The 23,642-nt window shown below is 38.7% G+C and overlaps 12 protein-coding genes across 12 annotated transcripts; 4 read left to right on the top strand and 8 right to left on the bottom strand. All coding sequences in view use genetic code 12, as the record gives it.

The window, feature by feature from the left end:
* Positions 1–385: 385 nt before the first annotated feature.
* RGD2 (GTPase-activating protein RGD2) lies at positions 386–2,906 on the top strand (the record flags this gene model as incomplete). Its single annotated transcript, XM_064998261.1, has 2 exons — positions 386–431; positions 577–2,906. The coding sequence occupies 2 exons, from the start codon at positions 386–388 to the stop codon at positions 2,904–2,906; spliced, it is 2,376 nt and encodes a 791-aa protein (XP_064854333.1).
* Positions 2,907–3,190: 284 nt separating this feature from the next.
* Positions 3,191–4,720, bottom strand: CYC2 (oxidoreductase; the record flags this gene model as incomplete). Its single annotated transcript, XM_064998260.1, has 1 exon — positions 3,191–4,720. The coding sequence occupies one exon, from the start codon at positions 4,718–4,720 to the stop codon at positions 3,191–3,193; it is 1,530 nt and encodes a 509-aa protein (XP_064854332.1).
* Positions 4,721–4,894: 174 nt separating this feature from the next.
* CIA1 (iron-sulfur cluster assembly protein CIA1) lies at positions 4,895–5,989 on the top strand (the record flags this gene model as incomplete). The annotated part of the gene is made up of 1 exon (XM_064998259.1): positions 4,895–5,989. One exon carries the CDS (start codon positions 4,895–4,897, stop codon positions 5,987–5,989), a length of 1,095 nt encoding a protein of 364 aa, XP_064854331.1.
* A 79-nt stretch (positions 5,990–6,068) lies between these two features.
* DASC09_046590 (uncharacterized protein) lies at positions 6,069–7,313 on the bottom strand (the record flags this gene model as incomplete). Its single annotated transcript, XM_064998258.1, has 2 exons — positions 6,069–7,119; positions 7,183–7,313. The coding sequence occupies 2 exons, from the start codon at positions 7,311–7,313 to the stop codon at positions 6,069–6,071; spliced, it is 1,182 nt and encodes a 393-aa protein (XP_064854330.1).
* Positions 7,314–7,524: 211 nt separating this feature from the next.
* Positions 7,525–8,907, bottom strand: SMF3 (putative divalent metal ion transporter SMF3; the record flags this gene model as incomplete). Its single annotated transcript, XM_064998257.1, has 1 exon — positions 7,525–8,907. The coding sequence occupies one exon, from the start codon at positions 8,905–8,907 to the stop codon at positions 7,525–7,527; it is 1,383 nt and encodes a 460-aa protein (XP_064854329.1).
* Positions 8,908–9,222: 315 nt separating this feature from the next.
* Positions 9,223–11,670, bottom strand: ADE57 (bifunctional aminoimidazole ribotide synthase/glycinamide ribotide synthase; the record flags this gene model as incomplete). The annotated part of the gene is made up of 1 exon (XM_064998256.1): positions 9,223–11,670. The coding sequence occupies one exon, from the start codon at positions 11,668–11,670 to the stop codon at positions 9,223–9,225; it is 2,448 nt and encodes an 815-aa protein (XP_064854328.1).
* A 283-nt stretch (positions 11,671–11,953) lies between these two features.
* DASC09_046560 (uncharacterized protein) lies at positions 11,954–12,967 on the bottom strand (the record flags this gene model as incomplete). Its single annotated transcript, XM_064998255.1, has 1 exon — positions 11,954–12,967. One exon carries the CDS (start codon positions 12,965–12,967, stop codon positions 11,954–11,956), a length of 1,014 nt encoding a protein of 337 aa, XP_064854327.1.
* Positions 12,968–13,234: 267 nt separating this feature from the next.
* Positions 13,235–13,453, bottom strand: DASC09_046550 (uncharacterized protein; the record flags this gene model as incomplete). Its single annotated transcript, XM_064998254.1, has 1 exon — positions 13,235–13,453. The coding sequence occupies one exon, from the start codon at positions 13,451–13,453 to the stop codon at positions 13,235–13,237; it is 219 nt and encodes a 72-aa protein (XP_064854326.1).
* A 1,405-nt stretch (positions 13,454–14,858) lies between these two features.
* DASC09_046540 (glycoside hydrolase family 16 protein) lies at positions 14,859–15,917 on the bottom strand (the record flags this gene model as incomplete). The annotated part of the gene is made up of 1 exon (XM_064998253.1): positions 14,859–15,917. One exon carries the CDS (start codon positions 15,915–15,917, stop codon positions 14,859–14,861), a length of 1,059 nt encoding a protein of 352 aa, XP_064854325.1.
* A 336-nt stretch (positions 15,918–16,253) lies between these two features.
* Positions 16,254–16,728, top strand: DASC09_046530 (phosphatase; the record flags this gene model as incomplete). Its single annotated transcript, XM_064998252.1, has 2 exons — positions 16,254–16,382; positions 16,447–16,728. The coding sequence occupies 2 exons, from the start codon at positions 16,254–16,256 to the stop codon at positions 16,726–16,728; spliced, it is 411 nt and encodes a 136-aa protein (XP_064854324.1).
* Positions 16,729–17,081: 353 nt separating this feature from the next.
* Positions 17,082–20,258, top strand: DASC09_046520 (protein kinase; the record flags this gene model as incomplete). The annotated part of the gene is made up of 1 exon (XM_064998251.1): positions 17,082–20,258. One exon carries the CDS (start codon positions 17,082–17,084, stop codon positions 20,256–20,258), a length of 3,177 nt encoding a protein of 1,058 aa, XP_064854323.1.
* A 232-nt stretch (positions 20,259–20,490) lies between these two features.
* Positions 20,491–23,424, bottom strand: APL3 (Apl3p; the record flags this gene model as incomplete). Its single annotated transcript, XM_064998250.1, has 1 exon — positions 20,491–23,424. One exon carries the CDS (start codon positions 23,422–23,424, stop codon positions 20,491–20,493), a length of 2,934 nt encoding a protein of 977 aa, XP_064854322.1.
* Between the last annotated feature and the right edge of the window lie 218 nt (positions 23,425–23,642).

Here is a 23,642-nt window from a genome sequence, read left to right as displayed (position 1 = left end):
TTAATCTCTTAATATTATAGTCCCTTTTTTTTTTTTTTGATAATCTTCAATCTATTTTGATTGAGTTTATTTTTCTTTTCCTTTTGTTTGTGATATTCGGGTTGATTGTGAGATGCTTAGCTTATCTAGTCTAGTATCTGTTTTTTTTTTTTTTCCATTCTTAGTTTTACTTTTTATTATTATTCGTTATATGTATTTTAAATGATAATATATTGTTATTTGCTTCCTCTATTTTTAGTGACAGCTGAAAGTTCCATCAGAAAGTTTTTCGGCATGTGACCTTACGGATGAAACAGCGATTGTCATATTATTTAATTCCTGTTTCTTCTCCCGTGGAACAACCACTTCAACAAGCAACCACAACACAAGAAGACATCCGCACACGATGTCCAGATTCTCTAACAGCTTCTGGAGTCATGACTACTCCACTGGTACGTTCCTTTACGTCAATTACCTTCAGCTACCTACTTTTTCTTGTTCTTTTCTCCCATTTGAAGGAGTCATCTTATGTGATCTGGCAAGTTCTACTAGGGGTGTTTCAACTGTGTAGTTAATTACTAACATTGGTTTCCTTAGGGGTCAACACATTATTTGATAGACTTCACGATGGGTGTTTGGAGAACCAAAACTACATAAATCTCTTTGTCGCTAGACACCAAAGCGAATTAGCGTTTGGTAACTCCTTGAACACTTTCCCGGATAAGTTCACCTCCAACTTCAACAAGAACACTATGCTCATCAACTCTACCAAGAATTCTTTTATCGGCATCAATACTGAGATCGGCAAAGAAGGACAATATCATTTGGAAATTGCCAAGAATATCGACCAACACATCATTTTGCCGTTCACCAGTTGGGCCATGAAGCACAAGGAAAGAGTGGAATACAGTGAAAACGAGTTGAAAACCAAGATCAAAGCTTACGAGAGATTGTACAGCAACATCGATAGAACAAGAATCAAGTACTTCAACAAAGTGAGATCCGCCGAAGACTTCAAGGAAAAATTGGATGATAAAATCACCCAAACAATTAAAAGAGCCAACACCTTTCCTCCAGAAGAAGTGAGCGATCCTGGAGCCGGTGCCACCAAATTGGCAAGATCTAACACCACCGTGGCAGAAGACATGAAATCTTTGACTCTTGAACGAAATGGCGTTTCCGTTGGCACCATCAAGGAAGAAAGCGAGGCTCCAGAAGAAGAAGAACAGATCGTCACTTTGGGAGGTTACGAGTATTCCAAGTCCCAATTGAAAGACGTGTTGGCATCATTATTGAATACTACCCCAAAATTTTCGCACAGAGTCCCAATTTTTGGTACTTACGACAGAGTGTCCACTGGGTCAGCAATTACCGAAGCGATTCAAAAATGCTTAGGCATCAGCAAATTGGAAAAAATTGAAGAATTTGGTCAAGATTTGATTAATGGTGGCTACTTGAGATTGATCGGGACGGTTGGTAGTCAATTTGCTAACAGTTCCAAATTGAATTACCAATGGAAACCAGAAGCTTATAAGGCGGCGGATATTGTTGTGGAAGGTGTCGACAACCTCACCAGAGCTTCAAGCATGTACAATCCGGTCAATGACATCAATCCAGGTGCCAGATTTTCTGAAGTGTTTGAGGATGTCAAAGGAATGATCACCACTTTGGAACCAAATGAAGAAAATTACAGAAAGATTTTGAAGGACGTGAGAAGATTTGAAAAAGAATATTACGAGCTTAGTAAACAATTGGACGTTGTGAGAACCGAATTAGAAGAAAGTATCGAGGAACATCACAATTTCATGCAAAGGTGTGAAATGGATCGGTTGAAGGCTTTGAAAAAGGTGACTTTTGACTTCTTGTCAATATTGTCCAACAGATTCAGCTCTTTGAAATCAGTGGTTGACAAAGCCATGTTATTACAGGACAATATGAATCCAGAACAAGATTTGGAAACCATGATTGAATCTAACAAGACCGGTTCATTCATTCCTCATCCTAAGGTCTTTGAAGATTATTTTGACTCACAAGACACTCAAGTCTTTGGTATTAGTTTACAAAGCAGATGCAGATTTGACCACAAATCAGTTCCATTGGTTATTTCATCGATCTTAATGCATTTGGATTCTGTATACCCTGACATGGGTAGTGATGAAGAACGGATTTCTGTTTGGTTGAATGATGTCCCATTGGTGAAAACCCATGAGTTGAGATCGTTACTTAATGATCCAAAAGCGGAAATCACCGAACAATTATTAAGCAAGTACCATCCTTCAGTGTTGAGCTCGGTGTTGCAACTTTACCTCTTGGAGTTGCCTAACTCTTTGGTTCCAAATGAAAAGTACTATTTATTCAAGTCTTTGTATGAACAATACGGTGCTGAAGATGCGGCTCAAGAAAGAATTGTTGGGATTGAAAACTTATTGGTTGATTTGCCACGTCCAAACATCGCCACTTTGAATTACTTGTGTGCTCACTTGAGTAATTTCATTTCCACCATTGCTCTTAATGATGGGGAGGTGACAAATGGTGAGGACAGCAAGCCAAAATTGACAGTGTCAGAAAATTTCAAGATTCAAGTGTGTAAAAAATTCACCACGGCAATTTTGAGAGAAAAGGTCCAAACCACTTCTCAATTGACTGATAAACATCCTTACAGATTATTGTTTGATTTATTGACCCATAAGGATCAAGTTTTCAAAGAATTGAAGAAACGTAACACCGTCAAGAAGACCTCTGTATCTAGAAACGCTTCAAAGAAGACTTTAATAGCAGGACAAAAGGATACTGCTTTGAAGAACGTTGAGCCTGAACCACTAAGGTTATCCGTTGATAGCAAAGCCAAGCCGATTGCAGAAGTTACAATGGCCGAAAGTGGTAAACAAGCTAACGACGAGGAACCAGATACCGTTATTCAATTTTAAGGTATCTTAATATGCGTGATTAATGGTGCTAGTATTACTTCTATTGCTAGGAGACGCTTTTTATCGCTATTTATATAATTTTGTTCTTTTTTTTAAAAAAATTATTATTATTGTTGCCGTCAATTTGTTAAAGCTCTAGATTTTTCGTGTTTCATATTTTTTTTTTTATATACATATATATCAACCTCGCACTTGTGACTACAACGCTATTTAGCGTAATAATACATGGTGTCTATTATATTAAATAAACAATTTTATTGATTTCAATTTACAAGTAGTAGCTTTCACATCTTAAATACGTTAGCTTCGTCCCATCCTTGGTTGCCCAATAGCCCAGCAACCTTCCCTTGTTGAAGCTCCGTTGGTTTACGGCCAGCAACGTAGCCAATGTAACCTTCTGGCCCACAGATGATTGCCAATGATGGATCTTTCTTTGGCTGATCACGCTCTATGTATCCTTGATGCAAAGCGTTGTTATATGAGGTTAATTCGGAAGTTTTAGTGGTAGGTGGTGGATTAGATTCCTTTGGTTTACCAACGGTTATCTTGGCTTCAGTTTCCTTGAATAGTTTTTCAAGTTCTCCGAGGGTATCGTCATTAGTTGCTTCTCCATTTTGTTTCAATTGTTTCATTTTTTCAGCAACGATCCGCTGTTTGATCACTTCCAATTCGATTTCTGGATCGGTTTCAATTTCTTGGATGTTAGGGGTCGAAGGAGTCATAACATTGGTTAAATACTGGTTCTTAGACTCGTCAAAAGTTTGTAGAGTAATTCTGCCCATTTTTTCAAGGAAGTAAAATAATCTGAGGAATTCTTCTGGTACTTCGGCTTGTTTCTTGAAAGAATAATTGATCCAAACGTGTCCTTTGAATGGGTTTTTCGATAACAATAACTGGAGCACTGGGGCAATACCAGTGCCAGCACCATAAAATACTAAATTATCGGGAAGCGGTACTCCTTGGGGTAAAAATGATGCGGTATAGGGATCAGATGGCACTTTCGATGGCAAGTTTTGCATCTTAGGACGTTCAAATTCCAGATAGCGATCTATTGGCTGGGGTTTGAACTGATATTCAGTATAAGGACCTCGGATTTCGAGAATCGATCCGACTGGTCTTTTGGAGATCCAGCGGGCCACTTCTCCTGATTGGTACTTTTTGATGTAAAGACAAAATTTCCCAACGTCTCCTTCTTCACTAATGAGCCTCATTGCTAACTGACCCTCTTCTCCAGCCTTTGCCAATATCACTGGCAATGGGGTATATTTGCGAACCACCATGATTTCTGGTTGTTTGACCTCGACGCTCCAAAGCTTCGAACCGTCCCAGTATCCTTTAGAATTGACAAACTTCAGAAGGAAATCACTCTTCACTCTTGGAGCCAATTCAATAATAAAGTGGTCGTCATCGATTTCTTTTTTTTTGGTGATCATAAACTCGGTGAAGTGGTCTGGGGATAAGATCTCTTGCCCTGATTTCCCAGCGTCGGGGTTGGTGAAATAGTACACACTGTAGAACGACCATGCTCCGACCCCAAGGGCAATAGCTATAGGAATGTATTTTCCGTACCTGACGAGCCAGTTGTCATTGGATTTTTCTTTAACATGTGGAGGAATATTGAACTGGGGGTTCTTAGGATACTCGTACTGGGTGGTTCGTAACTTCTCGAGCGAGGATGATGACGAAGACGAGCCATTCAAAGCACCACCAGAGGGCTTACCATCATCTTTGACTAGGTTCGAGTTGAAACGAGCACTATGCCGTATCAGAATCAACGAAGAACCTGCTTTGAGAGGTCTTAGTAACTTGAACATTGGTGAATGTTCTTTTCTATTGAAGTTTTTGTTAATGTTTCCAAGGATTTTTTTTACTTTTTTTTGGGGGTTTATTTTTTCTTTGTGGGATTTTTTTTTTCCAAAGATGATAATGAAGAATAATAGTCAGTGATAACATATCTTATTATATATATCTAATCAGTGTATCCACCAATGGTAGCCAACGACAAGATAAAACTAGTGAGAACCCTTAGGGACCACAATAACAAAGTCTGGAGTGTCGCGACTCACCAATCGCTTCCTTTACTTGCCACCGCGTCGGCTGACAAAACCATCATAGTTTACGACCTTAACAACTTCAATGTCATCACCAAGCTCTCAGAAACTCATCAGAAATCCATACGCTCAGTGAGTTGGAAACCTTCGTCGGAGTTCCCGTGTCTTGCTGCCGGGTCATTTGATTCGACAATGTCTATCTGGGCCAAGACCGATGAGAACTTTGAGGAATACAGTGATGATGACGATATTGACGACGACGGTGCTCAGGAAGGTAATAGTACCAATAAGCAATGGTCATTGATGGCGATCATCGAGGGTCATGAGAACGAGATCAAGTGTGTTTCATGGTCGGCTGATGGTAATTACTTGGCCTCGTGTTCTAGAGATAAGACCGTGTGGATTTGGGAGACCGACGAATATAATGAAGAGTTTGAATGTATCAATGTTTTACAAGACTATCATTCCCAAGACGTGAAATTTATCAAATGGGGGCCTGATCAATGCTTGATCAGTGCATCGTACGATGACACCATCAAGGTGTTCAAAGAGCCATCACCAGGGGATGACTTGACGTGCGTATGTGATTTGAACGCCCATGATGGCACAGTATGGGCCATTGATTTCGAACCAATGGAAGTGGTTGGTACCAAACATTGGCGATTTGTCAGTTGTAGTGATGACTCTAGTGTCAAAGTATGGGCCTTGACTGAGGAGAATCGTTCAGAAGAGTTGGAAGATTGGCAATTACAAGCCAAGTTACCAATAAAGCATAAAGGATCGATATATTCCGTTAGTTGGAGTGCCAACTCCGGAAGAATTGCAAGTGTAGGATCGGATGGTAACCTTATAATTTACAAAGAGATCGAGTCTGGTAAATGGGAGATTGATCTGATAAAGCCATTGGCCCACGGAGTGTTTGACCTCAATTGTGTGGTCTGGATCAAAAATATTGACGAATCGGCTACTACTGAAAGATTAATTACTGGTGGGGATAATGGAACGGTTAATATCTGGGAGATTGAAATGTAGTAAACAACTCACCATTTTTATATATGTATTATAAACTATTTTTTTTTATCTAAATCGATATAAACTTTTTTTTTTAGTTCTAAAAATTGATCTGGTTGGTCTTTAATACGGTAGTTATTGCTTCGTAAACATTATCCACAATATGAGTTGGTTTTACTGTTAAATTGTGGAAATCAGAATCCTGATAGACCCCAGTTTTCACCAAACAGCTTTCCCAGCCATAATTATTGGCCCCTTGAATATCCGAGGCAGGATTATCCCCAATCATGTAAACTTTCTTGAATGGTGAATTCTGTGGTTTTTCCCCCAACTGAGGAACAACCTGGGTCAATTCTTGAGGGTGGTACACTAAATCATTATTGGCTAATATCTTTAACCTCCAGTCAATCAATGCATTGTGAACATAGTCATAGGTCAACACGTTGGGTTTACCAATAATGGTATCTTCCAATTTATCCACCTCGTTTAATTCCTGGTACAATCTTTCTACACAGATTCTGAACGCTCCTTGTCCAAGTCTTGACAACTTGTACTCATTGGCCCAAAGTAAGTCATTGTTGGAGAAATAAATAGGAATTGCAGGCTTTGATCTATCTTCTAGCTTTTCAAGGTTCCTCTTGGTGCCAAGGTACCCATTTTCCGAATTCAACAAGTCCAAGATGATTTGCAAATCACTTCCCATGTCTCTAGGGTCATTGAACACGAAAATTGCATCGAATGGTTTATCAGCAACATTCACAGATTTATCGCCCCACTGATCTAACTGCTCAGCAGTGTATTTATGAAACGGCCAGATCGATGGGTCAGCCCTGACGATATCTGCTGGAATCACCACTTCTTGGAACCCGTAGCTTATTGCCGCGTGTCTTGCCTTGTCTTCCGGACCTCCCACCACTAATACTCGACGGTACGCATTAGTTAAAGTCTTGAATGGGGTGTGAGATTGAACGATCTGGATTGGATTGAGATAGGTGCCGAGGTTCTTAGATAAATATTGGGTTCGTTGATGTTCAGTGACCCCTCCACCATTGGTGAGTAACATAAAAGGTACTTGGAGACTCTTGAGTAATTCCAACGTTGGCTTAGCCTGGGGGATCGGCTGGCCTCCACGAATTAAAACCCCATCGATACTGGAGTATTGTTAGAATGGGGCAGGTCTTAGAGGGCATGGAGAACAATGTATGGATACTTACTCAAACACGAATGCGATCTCATTAGGGTTGTTTCTTCTTATGGCAGAGGTGTGGAACCTCGAGTACTTTAGGCAACCAGCAGCCACTAAAGACCGCCGGGATCTGTTCACCGGGAGTCTTATATTGATCATTATGGTAAGAGGAATCTATCTATGCCTATGTTTTATAACAAACAGAGAGAAACAGAAAAAGAATTATTTGGAATTTTTCCCCATCTACGGGGATCCATCGGGATGGTGCGAATCAGGTACAGTTACATATCTCAGCTAAAATTTTATTCATCTATTATATATACATCATATCCTAAAAAGCTTTTATCAGGAGCGATTGGTAATCAAATATTCATGCCAATCCTTTTAAAATAAACATGATATTGGCCATGTTCAATATCGCTACCGTCACCCAGGCAGTCACTGCAAGGGTTGCCAACAACGTGCTGTTGGAGTAATCAATATCTTTTTGAAATAACAACGGTTCTTCATTATCATTCGACCCGTAGTTGGCTTGGTTTGCCAGGAATTTCCCACTTCTAACCTTCATTATTGTTTTGTGGCAAGTAAAATAAATTAATGGCGCCGAACACACCGGGAGCACCAATGAAAGAAACACCTGGCTGGCATTTAGAATATCACCAATACCCGCAGAACCAGAGCTATAAGTGACGAGGATACACGGGACAATAGAGATTAATCTGGTCACAAGTCTTCTGACCCATGGAGTAAATTTCCAGTGGATAAACCCTTCAGATACCACTTGCCCAGAGATCGTCACCACCAACCCTGACGCTTGGCCAGAAAACAACAATGATAACACAAAGATCAACCCTGCGCCACGGGAAACGTAGAATGATAGTAATTTGTAAATTGAGATCAAATCAGCATCTTCTGCCTCAGGTGTCCCGTACAATGCTGCTGCAGCAACGATCAATATGGCACAATTGACAAATGTCGCGACGACAAACAAACAGATAATGAGTTCCCAATACGAATATTTCAACGAAAACTTGATGGCTTGCGCCGACGGTTTGTATTTGGATTGCAACAGCTCATCATTTTCATTGGTATTCTCGTCATCATCTTCCAATAAGCCGTGTTGAGCATCATATTCTTTTAATCTTGGTTGGACTAAGGCAGATCCCAAGTATAAAGAATGGGGCATCACTGTGGCCCCCATGATGGCGCACCCTAAATATATTGCTTCATCTTCCAATAATTTTTTTGATGGCAAGAACCCAGAAAACAACGGTTGTTTATCAGGAATGCTGAGGCTGAAGAGTTCCAATACAAAACACACGATGGTACCGACAACAAGCACCGAGATCATCACCTCGAAGAGCCTGACTTGTCTCATTGATTTCTCGGGGTTGTATAAAAATAAGATGGCCACGACATCTAACACCGTCAACAATACACCATAGTTCAAAGGAATGGAAAACAAGATGTTCAAAGCAATGGCAGTGCCCACCACCCCCGCCAAATCGGTAGCGATGATCGCAAGCTCAGCACAGATATACAAGGCCCAGTTCCATTTCTTGGGGAAATGGCGACGACAGTTTTCCGCAAGGTCAAGCCCGGTGACCGATCCCAATTTGATACAAAGGCATTGCATCAAGATGGCAAAGAAGTTAGAGATGACAATAATAAACAATAAATGGTACCGATAAACTGCCCCAGCTTTGGTGTTGGAGACAAAGTTACCACAATCTATGAACGATACTGCGACCATGATCGATTGGAGGAAGAACCTCAGGTATTTCCTGAATATCGATGGAAGACTTGGTATTGATATCATTATGGTGGGTGATGATCTAATAATAATAATAATAATAACAATAGAAGAAGAACAACATACTAGGTTATGTAGAGGCATATATAAGAATAGAAGTATATTTTTTGACACCCATTACCCTACATCACCAATTTTTTATAATCGCTTCTCTGCTGATCTTTTTCTATCTTATTACACCGTATTTAATACCAATCAATAACATTTTTTAACTGTATTTATATAGAGAAACAAATAAACAAAAACAAAAACACTTTAGTAGCTGTAGAAGCTGTCTTCCTTAACAGAGTCAACAAAACACCCTTCTTTATCACCTCTTTCCACCAATTCCCCAATCTTGTACACCTTTTCACCAGCTTCTTCGAAAATCTTTTGGACTTCAGAGTAATCAGCAGCCTTGACAATCACTGCCATACCAATACCAGCGTTGAAAGTCTTGAAGAAATCGGCAATTGGCACATTACCGTGTTCACCAAACCATTTGAAAATGTTTGGTACTGGCCAAGTCCCGTATTCAATCTTACCAGCAAGATGTTTTGGCAAACATCTTGGCAAGTTTTCCACGAGCCCACCCCCAGTGATGTGAGCCAATCCTAAGATGGCCTTAGTAGACTTAAGAACCTTCAAAATTGGTCTGACGTAGATTCTGGTAGGAATCAAACAAGATTCAGCAACAGTCATCTTTTCAGAAGTTTCCCATGGGGCTTGTTCGGACAATCCCAATTCGTTGACTTCAATAATTTTACGCACCAAGGAGAACCCGTTGGAGTGTAACCCATCAGAACCCAACCCCAAGATAACGTCACCAACCGCCATATCATCAATTTTTGGTAACATTTGGTCCTTCAACACCGCACCAACTGCGGTACCGTTAGTATCGTAGTGGTTTCCTTCGTACATGCCTGGCATTTCTGAGGTTTCCCCGCCAACCAAAGCACAGTTGGAGATCTTACAACCTTCAGCAACCCCAGAAACGAAATCGTGGGCAATGGAAATATCCAACTTCCCAGTGGCAAAGTAATCAAGAAAGAATAATGGTTCAGCCCCTTGTACCACCAAGTCATTGACATTCATGGCCACTAAGTCAATACCAACGGTATTGTGGATGTTGGATTCTTGTGCAATTCTAAGCTTGGTACCAACCCCATCGGTGGCGGCAACCAAAAGAGTTTCCTTGGAATTTTCGTAACCAGCTTGGTGCAAGTCAAATAACCCACCAAACCCACCAATATCGGAATCAGCACCGGCTCTCTTGGTCGATTTCACAAGACTCTTGATGTTTTCCACCAACAAATTACCATTGTCAACAGACACCCCGGAATCTTCGTAAGTAATGGCTTTCTTAGTGGTTTTGTTTTCTAAATGTTTGAATGCTCTGTGGGCAATGTCAGTTCTGAAATATTTTTCTTTGAAATTGACGTGGTTAATAGCTTCGTAAACGTTAGCCACCGATTGTTTCAAATCATTGGCAACAGAAGTGACCCCAAGAACTCTTCCACCATTGGTGACCACTTTTCCTTGTTCATTGAACTTGGTGCCCGCATGGACAACCGAGACGTTTTTGTTCAATTGCTTGATGGCTTCGTGGTCGACAGTGATCTCGTTGTTTTTTTCGTAGGCTTCTGGGTACCCGTTAGCTGCCAAAACCACGGTGGTGGCAAACTTGGAGTTATCAACTTCAAAATTCACGGAGTCTAATCTACCTTCAGCAGCCGCCAAAAACACTTGGGCCAAATCGGTAGTGTTGGAATTGATCAATGGCAACACCGATTGAGTTTCTGGGTCACCAAATCTCACATTATATTCGAGGACTTTTGGTTCACCATTGAGCAAAATGATCCCGGTGAATAAAACCCCGACAAATGGGAAGCCGTCTTGTCTCATCCCATCAATGGTTGGCTTGACAATAGTATCATTGATCTTTTGCAATAATTTTGGATCGGAGGCAATAGGAGTTGGAGCATAAGAACCCATGCCCCCGGTGTTCAACCCAGTGTCATCATTACCAATCTTCTTGTGGTCCTGGGATGGTGGCAAGTTGACAAACGAGTAACCGTCACTAAGGGTCAAGATGGAGATTTCATCACCATCCATAAACTCTTCGATAACAATCTCGTCCCCGGCAGAACCAAACTTCTTCTTCACCATGATATCATCAAGAGCTTCCATGGCCTCTTCCTTGGTGGTTGGGATCAACACCCCTTTACCAGCAGCAATCCCAGAAGCCTTGATGACAATACGATGTTCGACGGAATTAATGTATTCTTTGGCGGCCTCGTACTTGTCAAAGTTTTTGTACTCGGCGGTTGGAATGCTGTGCTTTGCCATAAAGTCTTTACTGAAAGTCTTTGATCCTTCCATGACCGCAGCCTTTGCGTTAGGACCGAACACTGCGATTGGTTTACCCGAGTAGTTGTTGAACTGGAAGTAATCGACAATCCCATCGATGAGCGGTTGTTCAGGACCAGGAATCACCAATCTAACATCATTTTCAATGGCGAATTTTAACAATTCTGGGAAATCTTTTTTAGAAGCACCGATTGGAACGTTGACAACTTCAATAGAAGGGTGGGAAATCGTATGGGTTCCCCCGTTACCTTGGGTGATAAAGATTTTGGCCACGGTTGGAGAGAGCAACAATTGGTTCAAAATTGCGTGCTCTCTGCCCCCGGCACCAATAATAAGGACGTTCAATTGAGACATGGGTTCGATGTGCTGACGAAGAGATGGACAGTATCCGCAAGGGAAAAGATATCTCAGTGTCTGATAATTTTCAGATAAAATTTTGATCGATGACTTCCTGGAAAATTTCTTTCTTTTATGAGATGACTAAGAAAAATTTGCCTGCACATACCCGGTGCACCTTTCTGTGGGCTACTGCGAGTGCTCGGATGATAGATGCAGGATAATTCATATAACAGCAACATGTTATATATTATCGTTCATTATCTTATAATATGTATACCAGCTAGAACATTTATTATATCTACATAAGCTGCTCAAAATAATTGAAGAACACCATCATTATCGACCCACTAACACTCACCTTGACTAATCTTGGTAATGCCCCAGCGTACAACTTCTTGAACCCTCCTTCAGTGGCATAAATCTTATAAGCACAATGCAACGAGTTCTTGTATTTCAAGTGCGAGTACAATTCCGATTGGAACCGGGTTTTGATCACATCGATCGGCTGGTTAAGCCCTACAATGAACAAGGAACTCGCCAAATTGATACCGAATTTGATGGCATCCGAATAATTGCTCTTGGTATTGTTTGGATCCAACAATTGTTTAAGGGCAGAATATGTGGTGAAGAACCCCACGGAATTAGAACATTGTCTGAGAAGTGTCATGTTGGTACCTTTGAAAAATCCATAGACCCCATTCCGATTGTACACAATCTTTGCCCCTTCAATGATGTTCTTCGAGGTCATTTCCCCAATGTTTATCCCTGATTTCTTTAAATCTTTGACTTTTGGCGAGGCAACCGCAAAAATGTTTGCTTTGTTGTTGGTGGTAGTATTGGTTTTTGGACGGTTAATTGGTATTTGGTTATTGACTGCCCCCGCAGCAAATTGACCAGGCAATCCATGGGGGTTTGAGGTTCCTGGTAATGAATTGTATAAACTTGATTCTATCAAGTTGATTTTGATATTTTCGAATGGAACAATTACCAACGACTCTGACACCCCGGCAAATAGCGATGAGATTAACAACCCCGGGTTGTTTGGAGAGTTTGTAGAATCAATCAATTTATTAAAATAATTAAAAGTCCCGAATCTCACAAAACTCTTGAAAAATACCGAAGTGTTTACTGCCGAAAGCCCAGAGAAAAAGTATTTTGGTTGATCTGGTAAAACGACATTTCGCAGACCGTATGACAATTGCTGTAGAGTCTTGTAATAATCAAGCGGATACAAAAGAGTGCTGGTCACCAACGAAGCACATATGGACGGTGCTATAGATGATAATTCCTTATTATATGACCCTGATGACATTGTATATCGGAACTTTCGGGGAAGAGAGCTTAAATCTTTTTGACTTATCTAAAGATTTCATTGGTCTTTTTTTTTTTGGTGTGTGGTTACAAAAAAAAAATAGGGAAATTTTCAAAATGGGAAATGGAAAGTCACCTGGCGTTTTGTCACCAAACCTTGGGTTTAACCAGATTATTTACAAAAGGAATGTATGTATATAAATATATAAATATATATAACCTATATAAACAATAGCATTTTATATAAAATAAGCCTTTTTTTGTTTGTCTATTTCTTGTTTCTTCGCATTGACATCGATCTCTGACTCAAATTCTGCAACTCGATATGTCCTTGGGTTTTAAAGCTGATTTGTTGGCAAGTGGGACATTGGTAGGCACGATGGCCACAAGAGCACTGGAAAGATTCTGGGTTAGTATTGTGTTCTAAAAAACAAATACAACATTGGATATACAATATGCTGGGGGCGGAGGATGGAAGGTTTGGCATGGTTGGATAATCAAATAATCTGATATTCTTCTTAGCAGTTTATATCCCCAAAAATACCAATTGTTTTCTCAATTAAGACAGCAAGGGAGGAATCGTAGAATAGTTATATATATCAATATATCTGCATTATTGCGTTTCACATATATTGACATTTATATATATTATACGATCATGGTAATATGAGTAATCCATCTGTGACTCACTACACCGAAGAGGCTTCTAGAAGAACGAGGGGGAAAAAAAAGATCAGCGTTATCCACTTTATACCTAGTGCTGCTTTTTTTTTTTAGCATTGTTGATTTGTAGTTGATATTGATTCAATTTGGTTTGTTTATTTACGGTATTGGCAAACCACCTGGTTTTCAAAATTGACAGGCCTCAGCTCGAATCAGACTCAAGGGTCGTCGGAGGAATGCGATAGTTGTGAAAACACTTTTATGAGTAGTGAATCCTCTCAAATAGCAATCATTTCTTATTTGGTCTGCTTCTTGCTTCACAAATCACACAAATATGATGACCACAATTAGGACAGCTTGGGAAGTAGTGCAGGGAAGTATGGAATCCATTGATGGCGTTGCAATGGCAACAGATGAAGAAAATAACGTCAACCATGAGAACAACAAGAGGAATAGCAATAAGAATGATAGGATAATACAAGCAATAACCTGAATGATAATGAGAATAATAAGAATAAATTAGAGGAGCTAAAGTATTTTTTTGAGGCTTTTTTTTTTTTTTTGAAGAACAAAAACTATCACTCACTCCCAAAGAATTCCTTAAATTGCTATTAGTGTCGTAACATTTTGGGGACTATTGGATTAGATGTTTTCTTGAAATCTACGACAAAAAAATATGCGATACACAAATATTATGAAAACTCAACTTTTCTCACTTCGATATGGTATTATAAATACAAAAAAAAAAAAAAAAAAAACAGCAGAAAGCCCCAAAGATTAAACACAGAAACAATGGGGAACAAATACCAACCATCGCCACCAAAATATCTCAATCTAAATCTGGAAAGAAAATAACATTTCTCACGCCACTATCACATCTTTTACATGGGAAATGACCACAGCTGCACTGTTTTTGGAGACCATGATAAGAAATGGAATAACCATGGCATCGGCAACACAGATGATAATATTCTTTGCGAGTAAAGGACATAGTGAAGCACTTATGATTAAAAGTGTTTGTTTAATTTCTTATTAGTAATTGTTACTAATATCAAAAGGATATTGTTTGGACTAGAAATAAAGCTGATATATAAAATATTCTGGATAAAATATTTTTGGGAAGCCAAAAGTATTTCCCAGATTCCCTTCCCAGCTTCTCAAATCTTGTGCACACAATGATCAGTTAATAAATGAGTATAATATTCTTCTAGTATTTCTATATATAAATATCAAATAAATAAGCTAAGGATATATCCACCAATAAATAAAAACAAGATCCCTGATTTCGCAACCTCCACCTTTGTAGAATTGTTGTCCACCGATTCGGCTTTAAATTTGCCAGAAAATTGAGAAAAAGACCTTCTATCCTTTTCAGCGCTCTGATCCCCGTTGCTATCAACATTTTGCTTATTTTGTGGAACATCCTCAGAAGATAATATTGAAAATTCATTGGCTGCTTGATTAATTCTCCCATTGACTGTACCATCAATGCTCTGGATCGAACTCCAATCCCCCGATTTTCCATGATACTTATAGTACTTCCCTGAAGAATAATCAGATATAACAATTCTATTGACCTCCATAGTGAATGGGCCATCATTGAAATCGGTTAAACCGCCCGCCCACTGAATTGTTCCTACTTGGTTACCAGGATCGCCCCCGACCCAGGTGCCCAAATACACCGCCATCGGGGTTTGTGGATAACCGTAAACATTTGTAGGCTCATCGTTGAAGATTTGTCTAACTTTAAGGTTATCTATGTAAAAAGATAAACTTTCCGCAGTCCAGTCAATCGTATAATTATGAAACTGATTATGGCAATCCTCGACATGATGATACCCTCCTCGAGAATAATCTCTGACATCGCCTTTGGCAAAATAGTTACTTTGTACAGTGTCTTTGGCGCTTCCAATCCATTCCAAATCAATTTCATCTAAATCATCGCTTTGCAAAAACACGCTGCTGATGATCCCCCGGCCTGCTGCGGATTTGGCAATGACTTCAACTTTTCCAAAAAGAATGTAGAAGGTTGATCTGATTGATGGATTATCGAAACGCTTGTTGATAATGATCTTCAATCCATCATTAGTGTATTTTGTTTCGCCGCGCTCAGAAAAAACATCAAAGAAAGAGGACGGTTCTCTGAACTCGTCAGTAAATGAGCTGGACAATGCCTGGTTGATCCCTTGACAATAGTCATCTTTGAGAGGATTGCAAGGTACGAATTCTCTCGTCCAAATGGCGAGAAAAAATATAGACAAAGGAAGAAATAATCTTAGATTTTTCATGATTTGTGGGAATGATTGGTGTTTTAGATACTATAAAGGTCTATTTGATATAGAAAGCAGAAAGAAGTAAGAAAAAAGAAAAACAATTAGGAAAGTCCCTTTATAATTATGACACAAAACCAGCATTGCAGCAACAGCAGCCTCCTCCTCCTCTTCTTCTTCTTTTTCTTCTTCTGCAAAATCGTGGGGCTGTTGCTGATGGTGTGTTTGTGGCCCATTTCATGTTGGATGCACTCGGTTACCCTCTGGACATTGCCGTTGCAATTGAATATTTTTGCTGCCATCATCCACTGACAGACCATGATTGAATTACAATATTATCCATAAGAGCAAAGAATGTCACGCTACGGCATAACCTCTCTAAAATATTTAGAACCCCAGACATTGAAAGCCTGGATCGATGCCAGTCGTTCTGACCACGGGAAATTTGCCATAGTGGACGTCCGAGACGATGACTTTGCCGGGGTATGTTCTGTCAACGTTATTTTGATGTTGCATTTAGACCAATCACACTAACAGCGTATCCTAGGGCCACATCATAAATTGTCACCACTATCCATCGAGAATCTTTGAAACAAAAGTCCATGATGTTATCGAGGAAGTTAGAGGGTGTCAGGACATAGTGTTTCACTGTGCTTTATCGCAACAAAGAGGTCCTTCAGCAGCACTCAAGTTCTTAAGATCGCTAAAGGATGACGACGAGTTCAACGTATATGTTTTGAGGGGAGGATTCTTTGAGTGGCAAAGGGTTTATGGTAAAGATAAATCGGTGACTTTAGATTACGATAGTAATTATTGGAAGTATTATTGATAGATGATGGATTAGAATTGATTTCTTGAGAGATACTGGCGATAGACCGGTCACCAATTACATTTTTGTGTCTTCTTATTATGATAATTATGATAATTATGATCATTATTGTTTTTTTATTGTTTTACTTTTTTATATATTATTATTATTACGATTATTACTGTTATTATTGGGTGTTCCAGCGACACGGTACTTTTTTTTTTGCAAAATAAACAAAAACAAAAAAAAAAATATCAACAAAAACCCCCCAATATAAATATTTCTATACAATAAATAAATGGAATACCCAGAAATATTAATCCTAAGCAACCATCAATATTTTACTTTTTATACCATACACTTTGGCATGAGCCATGATAACCAATGGACCAGCCAATTTTGATGTTCTAGAGAATATAAAAGAGAATATTCTACCTCTTGACGAAGGACGTTCAGCAACAACATTGGCAAGAATTTTCTCCATGCCCACCCAAGAATTGAAACAAACACAAATTGAGGAGCGGAAGCTGCTTGAATTACAAATCAACAACTGCGAGGACTGCGATGATCCCCTAGAACCATACCTAAACTACATTCGCTGGATCAACAATAATTTTCCCCAGGGTCCCAATGTGGCTAATGGGTTGGTTCCCATATTGGAAAAATGCACTAGTTATTTCAAAGATTATTCCATCTACAAAAATGATCCCCGGTATATGAGAATTTGGGTTTTGTATGCCAAATATTCAGAAAATTCCATCAATGTGTTTGTTTTCCTTCATAGAAAAGAAATCGGGAACATGCTATCGCTATATTACGAGGAATACGCCAAAGTATTGGAGTCACAGAATAGGTTTGACCAAGCTAACCAGGTATTTCAAAAAGGATTATTAAATGAAGCTAAGCCAGTACGTCGGCTACAGAATAAATATAATGAGTTTCGACAACGAATGATTTCTCATTCCCAAAACCCTGATGAAAACCAGGATATCACCGACCCATTCGATCCATTTCCAAAACGACAGGCGTTGGCAATGAAGGGAGGCTACTTATTGGATAGAGAAAATGAACATAATTCTGGAGATGAAGAACAACCAGAACTAGGTACTAGAGTCGAAAAATCAAAATTACCGATCTATGTTGATAATGGTGACGGAGTAGATACTGATCCTTTGGGTAGAACCGGAGGTTGGGATGATCTTGGTACCATTGCTAGCAGAACGAAAGAAAACAAACTTAGTGCCACGCCTTGGGTAGGAGAGACCTTGAAACAACATAAAAGTGCTACTGAAAAGAAAAAACCACCGGAAAAAGTCTTGGTTTATCGTGATGGTGATGCTCGTCATGACGCCAACGTCCCGGTTTACAAAACTATTGAAAATATCGGGAAAAATACTGAGAAATTGGATGTGAATCTAGACCTTTTACATCCAATGAATGGTGAGGAATTTTGTATTTCTGAAATTTTGGCGTTGATGAGAGGGAACTATGGTACCAAGTACGATATCTTGCAAGAAGAAAAAGCCAAAACCGAAAATGTTGCAAACTCATTTGGAGAACAAGATAATGAGAATAATAGTCTCTTGGAAAAATTGGATAACCAGGAAAATTTCGGATTAGGTTTTGGTGGGATAAATGATGATGAGGATGAATTGAATGATTTGTATTGTCTGGATGATGAGAATGTCCCACATAATATATTCAAAAACGACAAGGCTACAACAGAACCACTGAAAATTAGTCCTTCACGCCAGCTAAAAACCATAACTGGCGATATCTCTGTCTTACAGAAATCATCTCCCACAGTGACGATGACCATGTACTCCAAAGAGGCCAACAAAGAAGTATATTCGATGTTTAATCAAAAAATTGGCAAAGTCAATCTTGATACTTTTGCCCCCAAAAACCTGGATGGTGAGGACACCCTTGGAAACAATCTTGATGACTTTACTGAACACACTAATCATCTCACAGTATTAAATAATTTGCAACCAAAAAAACTAGAATCATTCACTCCACTGAGAAACAAAACAGGGGAGAGGAAAGAGAAACCAAAGATCCATATTTTCGAAGATGATGAAATTGATAAGCTTGGAAATGAGGTGGCAGAACTTAGTGTTATTGAGTATGGTGGTGAACAAGGAGGTGATGATGAGTCAGGTCAACAAGTTCCAAATGATGAAAATAATCCATTCTTATTCACTCCTATAAAACGGCCTTTAAATGATACTAGTCGGAAAGGCTCACCGTTTGTTAAAAAGAAATTGAAAAACTCCGAGGCAACAGGATCTTTTTTGCTTGATGATTTTATTAATGAGAAACCAGAACTGTTGAGCGTTATCGACCCATTTGATGAGAAAAATAAATCAGAAATTTTAACCAAATTACAACCCAAAATTGACAAATTGGAAGGGTTTTTCAAATATAACTCCAACAAAGGGACATTCAAAAACCTCAAGCTGCTCGCTTCGTACAATTCTAACGCTAGTTTACAACAACGGAAAAAGGCTCATAAGTTTATTAGTTTTGAAAAAACTGATGAATTGAATAGCATTATTAAAGAGTTAGGGTTAGGAGGATTCGGTATGGTTTTTCTTGCTGAATCATCTAAAGATGGTGGTCTTAAAGCATTGAAAGTCCAATCCCCTGCAAATCTATGGGAGTTCTACATCATCAAAGAAATCAAAGAACGTCTCAAAAATAAGGTTGCCAACATGCTTTCTTTCTCAATGAGGCTGGTACTCACCAGGATAATGGAGTGTTGCATTATCGATGCCAAAAAGTTGCATTATTATCGTGATGAAAGTTACTTGATGTTGGCTTATGAAAACCAAGGAACTATCGTGGATATGCTAAATATCGTCAAAGAAGACGCCAGCTCTAAAGATTGCGGGATCCCTGAACTTTTGGTGATACACCTTAGTATCGATCTAATTAATATCATTCAGGCTCTTCATGATATAAAAATCCTTCACGGGGATCTAAAGGCCGACAATTGTATGATAAAGTTCACCAATACGCTGTCTAGAGCTCCAATTATTGATTCTAGAGAGGCGGCCAGACAGTATTTGGATTCAAAGGGAATAACATTGGTTGATTTTGGAAGGGCCATTGATTTGACAATGTTTTCTGAGAATATCAAATTCAAAACAAGTCTACAACAGGTTGACATCGAGCAAGATTGTCCGCAGATCCAAAATAATCAGCAATGGAAATACGAAATTGATTATTATGGATTGGCCAATATCATTCATACGATGTTATTTGGGAAATATGCCGAAGTGGTATTTGAAAATGAATCATACCATTTGAAAAATAGGTTCAAGAGATACTGGAAGTCTGAGCTCTGGGTGCCGTTATTCGATTTCTTATTGAATCCTGTAAAGTCTATCGACCGCACTAATCACAAAAATCCAGGAAAAATTTTAAAAGAGCATAGGATGCAATTAGAAACCTACTTGCTTGATGAGTCCAATGGTTTCAGAAACGTCAAACTGTTACAAAACGTGATATCCGATCTCGAATACCAGCTTAAAGAGCAATTCAAATAGATTTTTCATATATATTATAGAAACAAAGGAAAAGGGAATAAACATCCATGAGATTATGAGTTTACTTTATTCAAATGTGTTCAACTTACAAAAACTTGTAAATTAGTAAGTTTAATACATTTTTTATCACATACATTTTCATTAAAGTTGACTTCCAAGAAATAACACCTCTACCAGAAAAAAAAAAAAAAAATAAATGAATAGAAATAATTTCTATAATGAAACTGAGAATCTAAAAACAAAGGATATTTGTCAATGTATCATGGATAATACCAGGAACTTGATCATTGGTAGACCTCACAGTAAGCTGGACCGACCCAGAATCATTCTTGTTAATCTTGATTAAAGTACCAAAATTCCCAGCGTTAGAAGTATGAATGATTCCTGCAAATTTCAACTCGCGAGTATCATCAGTGAGACATTCACCCCAACCCGTCTTGAGCAAGAATTTACGAATATTTTCAAAGCTCTGGAACACACCACTGAGATGGTTTTGATTGATAGCTGTCGATTTTCCGAGCAACGGATTACCGGCATCAACCAACTGCTTCCATCTCATTTCAAAATGATCTTCCGATAAAGAAGTGGCAATCAAGCTATTAATCAACGGTATTGGGATTCTCAATTTCAATGAAGTGAACCCCCCGCTTAAAAAGTTGACTTCCAAAATTGGTAAATCCAAAATATCATAGACGTCTCTTATATTGGCCTCTAGTTCTAATTTTGTTCGGCCATTTTTTGGAATTGCATTGTTTGGAAGCAGAACATTTTTTAAAACTACTGGAGGGTTTACAGTTTTCATCATTTTCACATTGGTGATGAAGGACGATATGTCAGCTGGCGATTTGTTGATGAACACGAAAAGCATAGTGATCTTTTTCGCCGACTTGAGTTCACTTGTATCGATTTTTACCAATATTTGAATAAGGGAATTCTCGAAAAAAATGTTGTTGTGGGTCCTCAAGACTTTGTAGTAGCCAATTTCCCAATTTGGAGAGAGAATGACCGAGAATTTCTCGGTTTCCTTCTGATTATCGAGTAAATTATTATCATCAAAATCAAAATCATCATCAGAATCACTAAACGGATTTGAAAAGTCTGTCCCAGGTGTTGGTGAAAGAATGTTATTTGTGGTTACCGCATCTTCAACATCGAGTAAATTTTCTTCATACCCAATAGTCACACCACCATCTTTCTCTAGTCTATTCAAAATAAATGATTTCTTTTCTTTAGGGTTATCGAGAGGAAATTCTGGCATTTCGTCAACGACAGTATTCAATAATTGAAAACCATCGTTTCGGGAGGTAAGTTTGATATATTCCACTGATCTTTGCTGAATCTCTGTATTTATTGAAGTCAATTCATGACGGTAAAATTTAGAAATCGGGGTTCTTAATTCGGGAAATTTCTTGAAAAATTTCAAGAATGCGGATAATATTATATACCTTGCTTGTAATCCCCCAACAAAGTATCTATCATATAATAAAACATATTGATTCCATGGAGAAAACTGACTGTCTTTGGTTGTGGTGCTGTCAACTAATAAATGGCAATATTCCCCAAGTAAAAATCCTCCGATTTTAATCATAATTTCGTTAGGATTATCGGCTCTCAAATGTCGGACGAGTGATTTGCACGCAAAGCTTTTCAAGCTATTATTAATGCTATTGACAATCACCTTAACGAAGCTTTGCCAAATTTCAGGGTTGGAATAAATCCCAGCAATGGAGATTATTTTTATTGTTGTTGTAACGTACCAGGTCAAATTTTTTGAAAATTTTTCCACCAACTTATAAATTTTCGATGAAATTTTCGATCGGTTAAGATAATCAGACACATCCAAATATACCAACAAGTTACTCACAATTAGTTCGACATTTTGAAAGTCACAAATAAGAAACAAAGTGTCTAAAGATTTCATTCTTACAGAAATATCCCTGTCTTTCAAAAGCTGCAAAATAGTTTGGGTGTGATTCTTGATGGAATTATGAATATTCAAGTAATCAGTCTTGGAGAGGTTATCTCTGGCGACAGTTATCGGGTGATCCACAGAAGTTGATGACCCCCCAGCAATTTTCACTAATGAATTAAGAGCCAAGTACCGAGTATTGGTTTGTTTGGAGCTCAACAATTGACTAAGAGCAGCAATTGCTCCGTCTATGGCTTCAGGCGACGGATCTAATCTGGTTGCCAAAGACACTGCGGAAAATAAGATCGCGCTTCGCGCGTTGAGAGCTTGTTGGTTTATTGCAGGTTTCCTGCCATTTTCAATTGCCTTTGCTACCACCAGTCTCAAAGAACTGAGATTTTGGACATCTATGGTGGAAATTGAAAGTGAACTGTACCCAGATTTCAGATTTGGTATGAGAATGAAATCTTCAATCAAATTCAAAAGTTTCACCGTAAGCCAAGGATCAGGGATTCCATTATATACGTATTTCTCAGGGCAATCTTTCTCAATCACCAAATTGTTGAGCTTTTTTATGATTATTGGGATACAGGCTTTCACACTATCGGGGTTTCTTCTGGCAATGTACGTCACTAGCGATACTACCGACAATGAAAATCCAATATTTTGATCTTCCTGATCCATCAATGCAAGAATTCTTGGTAGCCATGAGGCTTGATATTTATCCAAAATTGCGGGATTCACTTTTATCAATCTTAATAATGCCAAAGAAGCCTTCTTTTTCACAAAGGGTGGCGTGGTCGGGGATCGTAACAATTGAAATACTGGTTCCGACAAAATTGTTGAGAAGGTCTCGTTACCAATTACGGCAATCAACTTCAATGCCAAACAATTGAATTCATAATCATCTACCTCCAAATCGCTCTTGATTGAATTAATTGTCAACATCATCATTTCATGATCCTCATTTAAAAATAACGAAAGGGCAAGATACCCAATTTCTTTTTCAGAATAAACTTTAGACGACATTAACTGGATCGCTTCCAAAAGTCCAAATGAGATTCTGTAACCGAGAACATAAATATAAATCAACTTGCAGACATATTTCTTCCTCTGATAACCATTAAGATTTGGCTGTAAGAATTGATTCTGGACATTCACTAACTCTGTGTTGATTCTTCGCTCCTCTTCTTCCTGAGCTTTTGAGTTCCGCAAATCTGCAATGAATTGTGTCAATCCTTTCATAGGAGCCCTCATTTTTGAAGCTTATGTGTCTGTATGTGTCTGATAATTTCAATTCCAATCTCAACACCGTGGTCGTAAAGTAAGATTTGGTGATCTTAGAAAATTGATGCTTTTAGACCAAGTGCGAATAGCAAAATATGAAAGCACAACGCGTACTATAAAACTCACATTTTTGAACATTTAACATAGATATGGTTCCTTAATAATCATTTTTATATAGTAATATATAA

Source organism: Saccharomycopsis crataegensis (assembly GCF_037102585.1).
Source record: "Saccharomycopsis crataegensis DNA, jcf7180000000084, whole genome shotgun sequence".
NCBI lineage: Eukaryota > Fungi > Ascomycota > Saccharomycetes > Ascoideales > Saccharomycopsidaceae > Saccharomycopsis > Saccharomycopsis crataegensis.
This window is presented reverse-complemented; position numbering and strand designations above follow the sequence as displayed.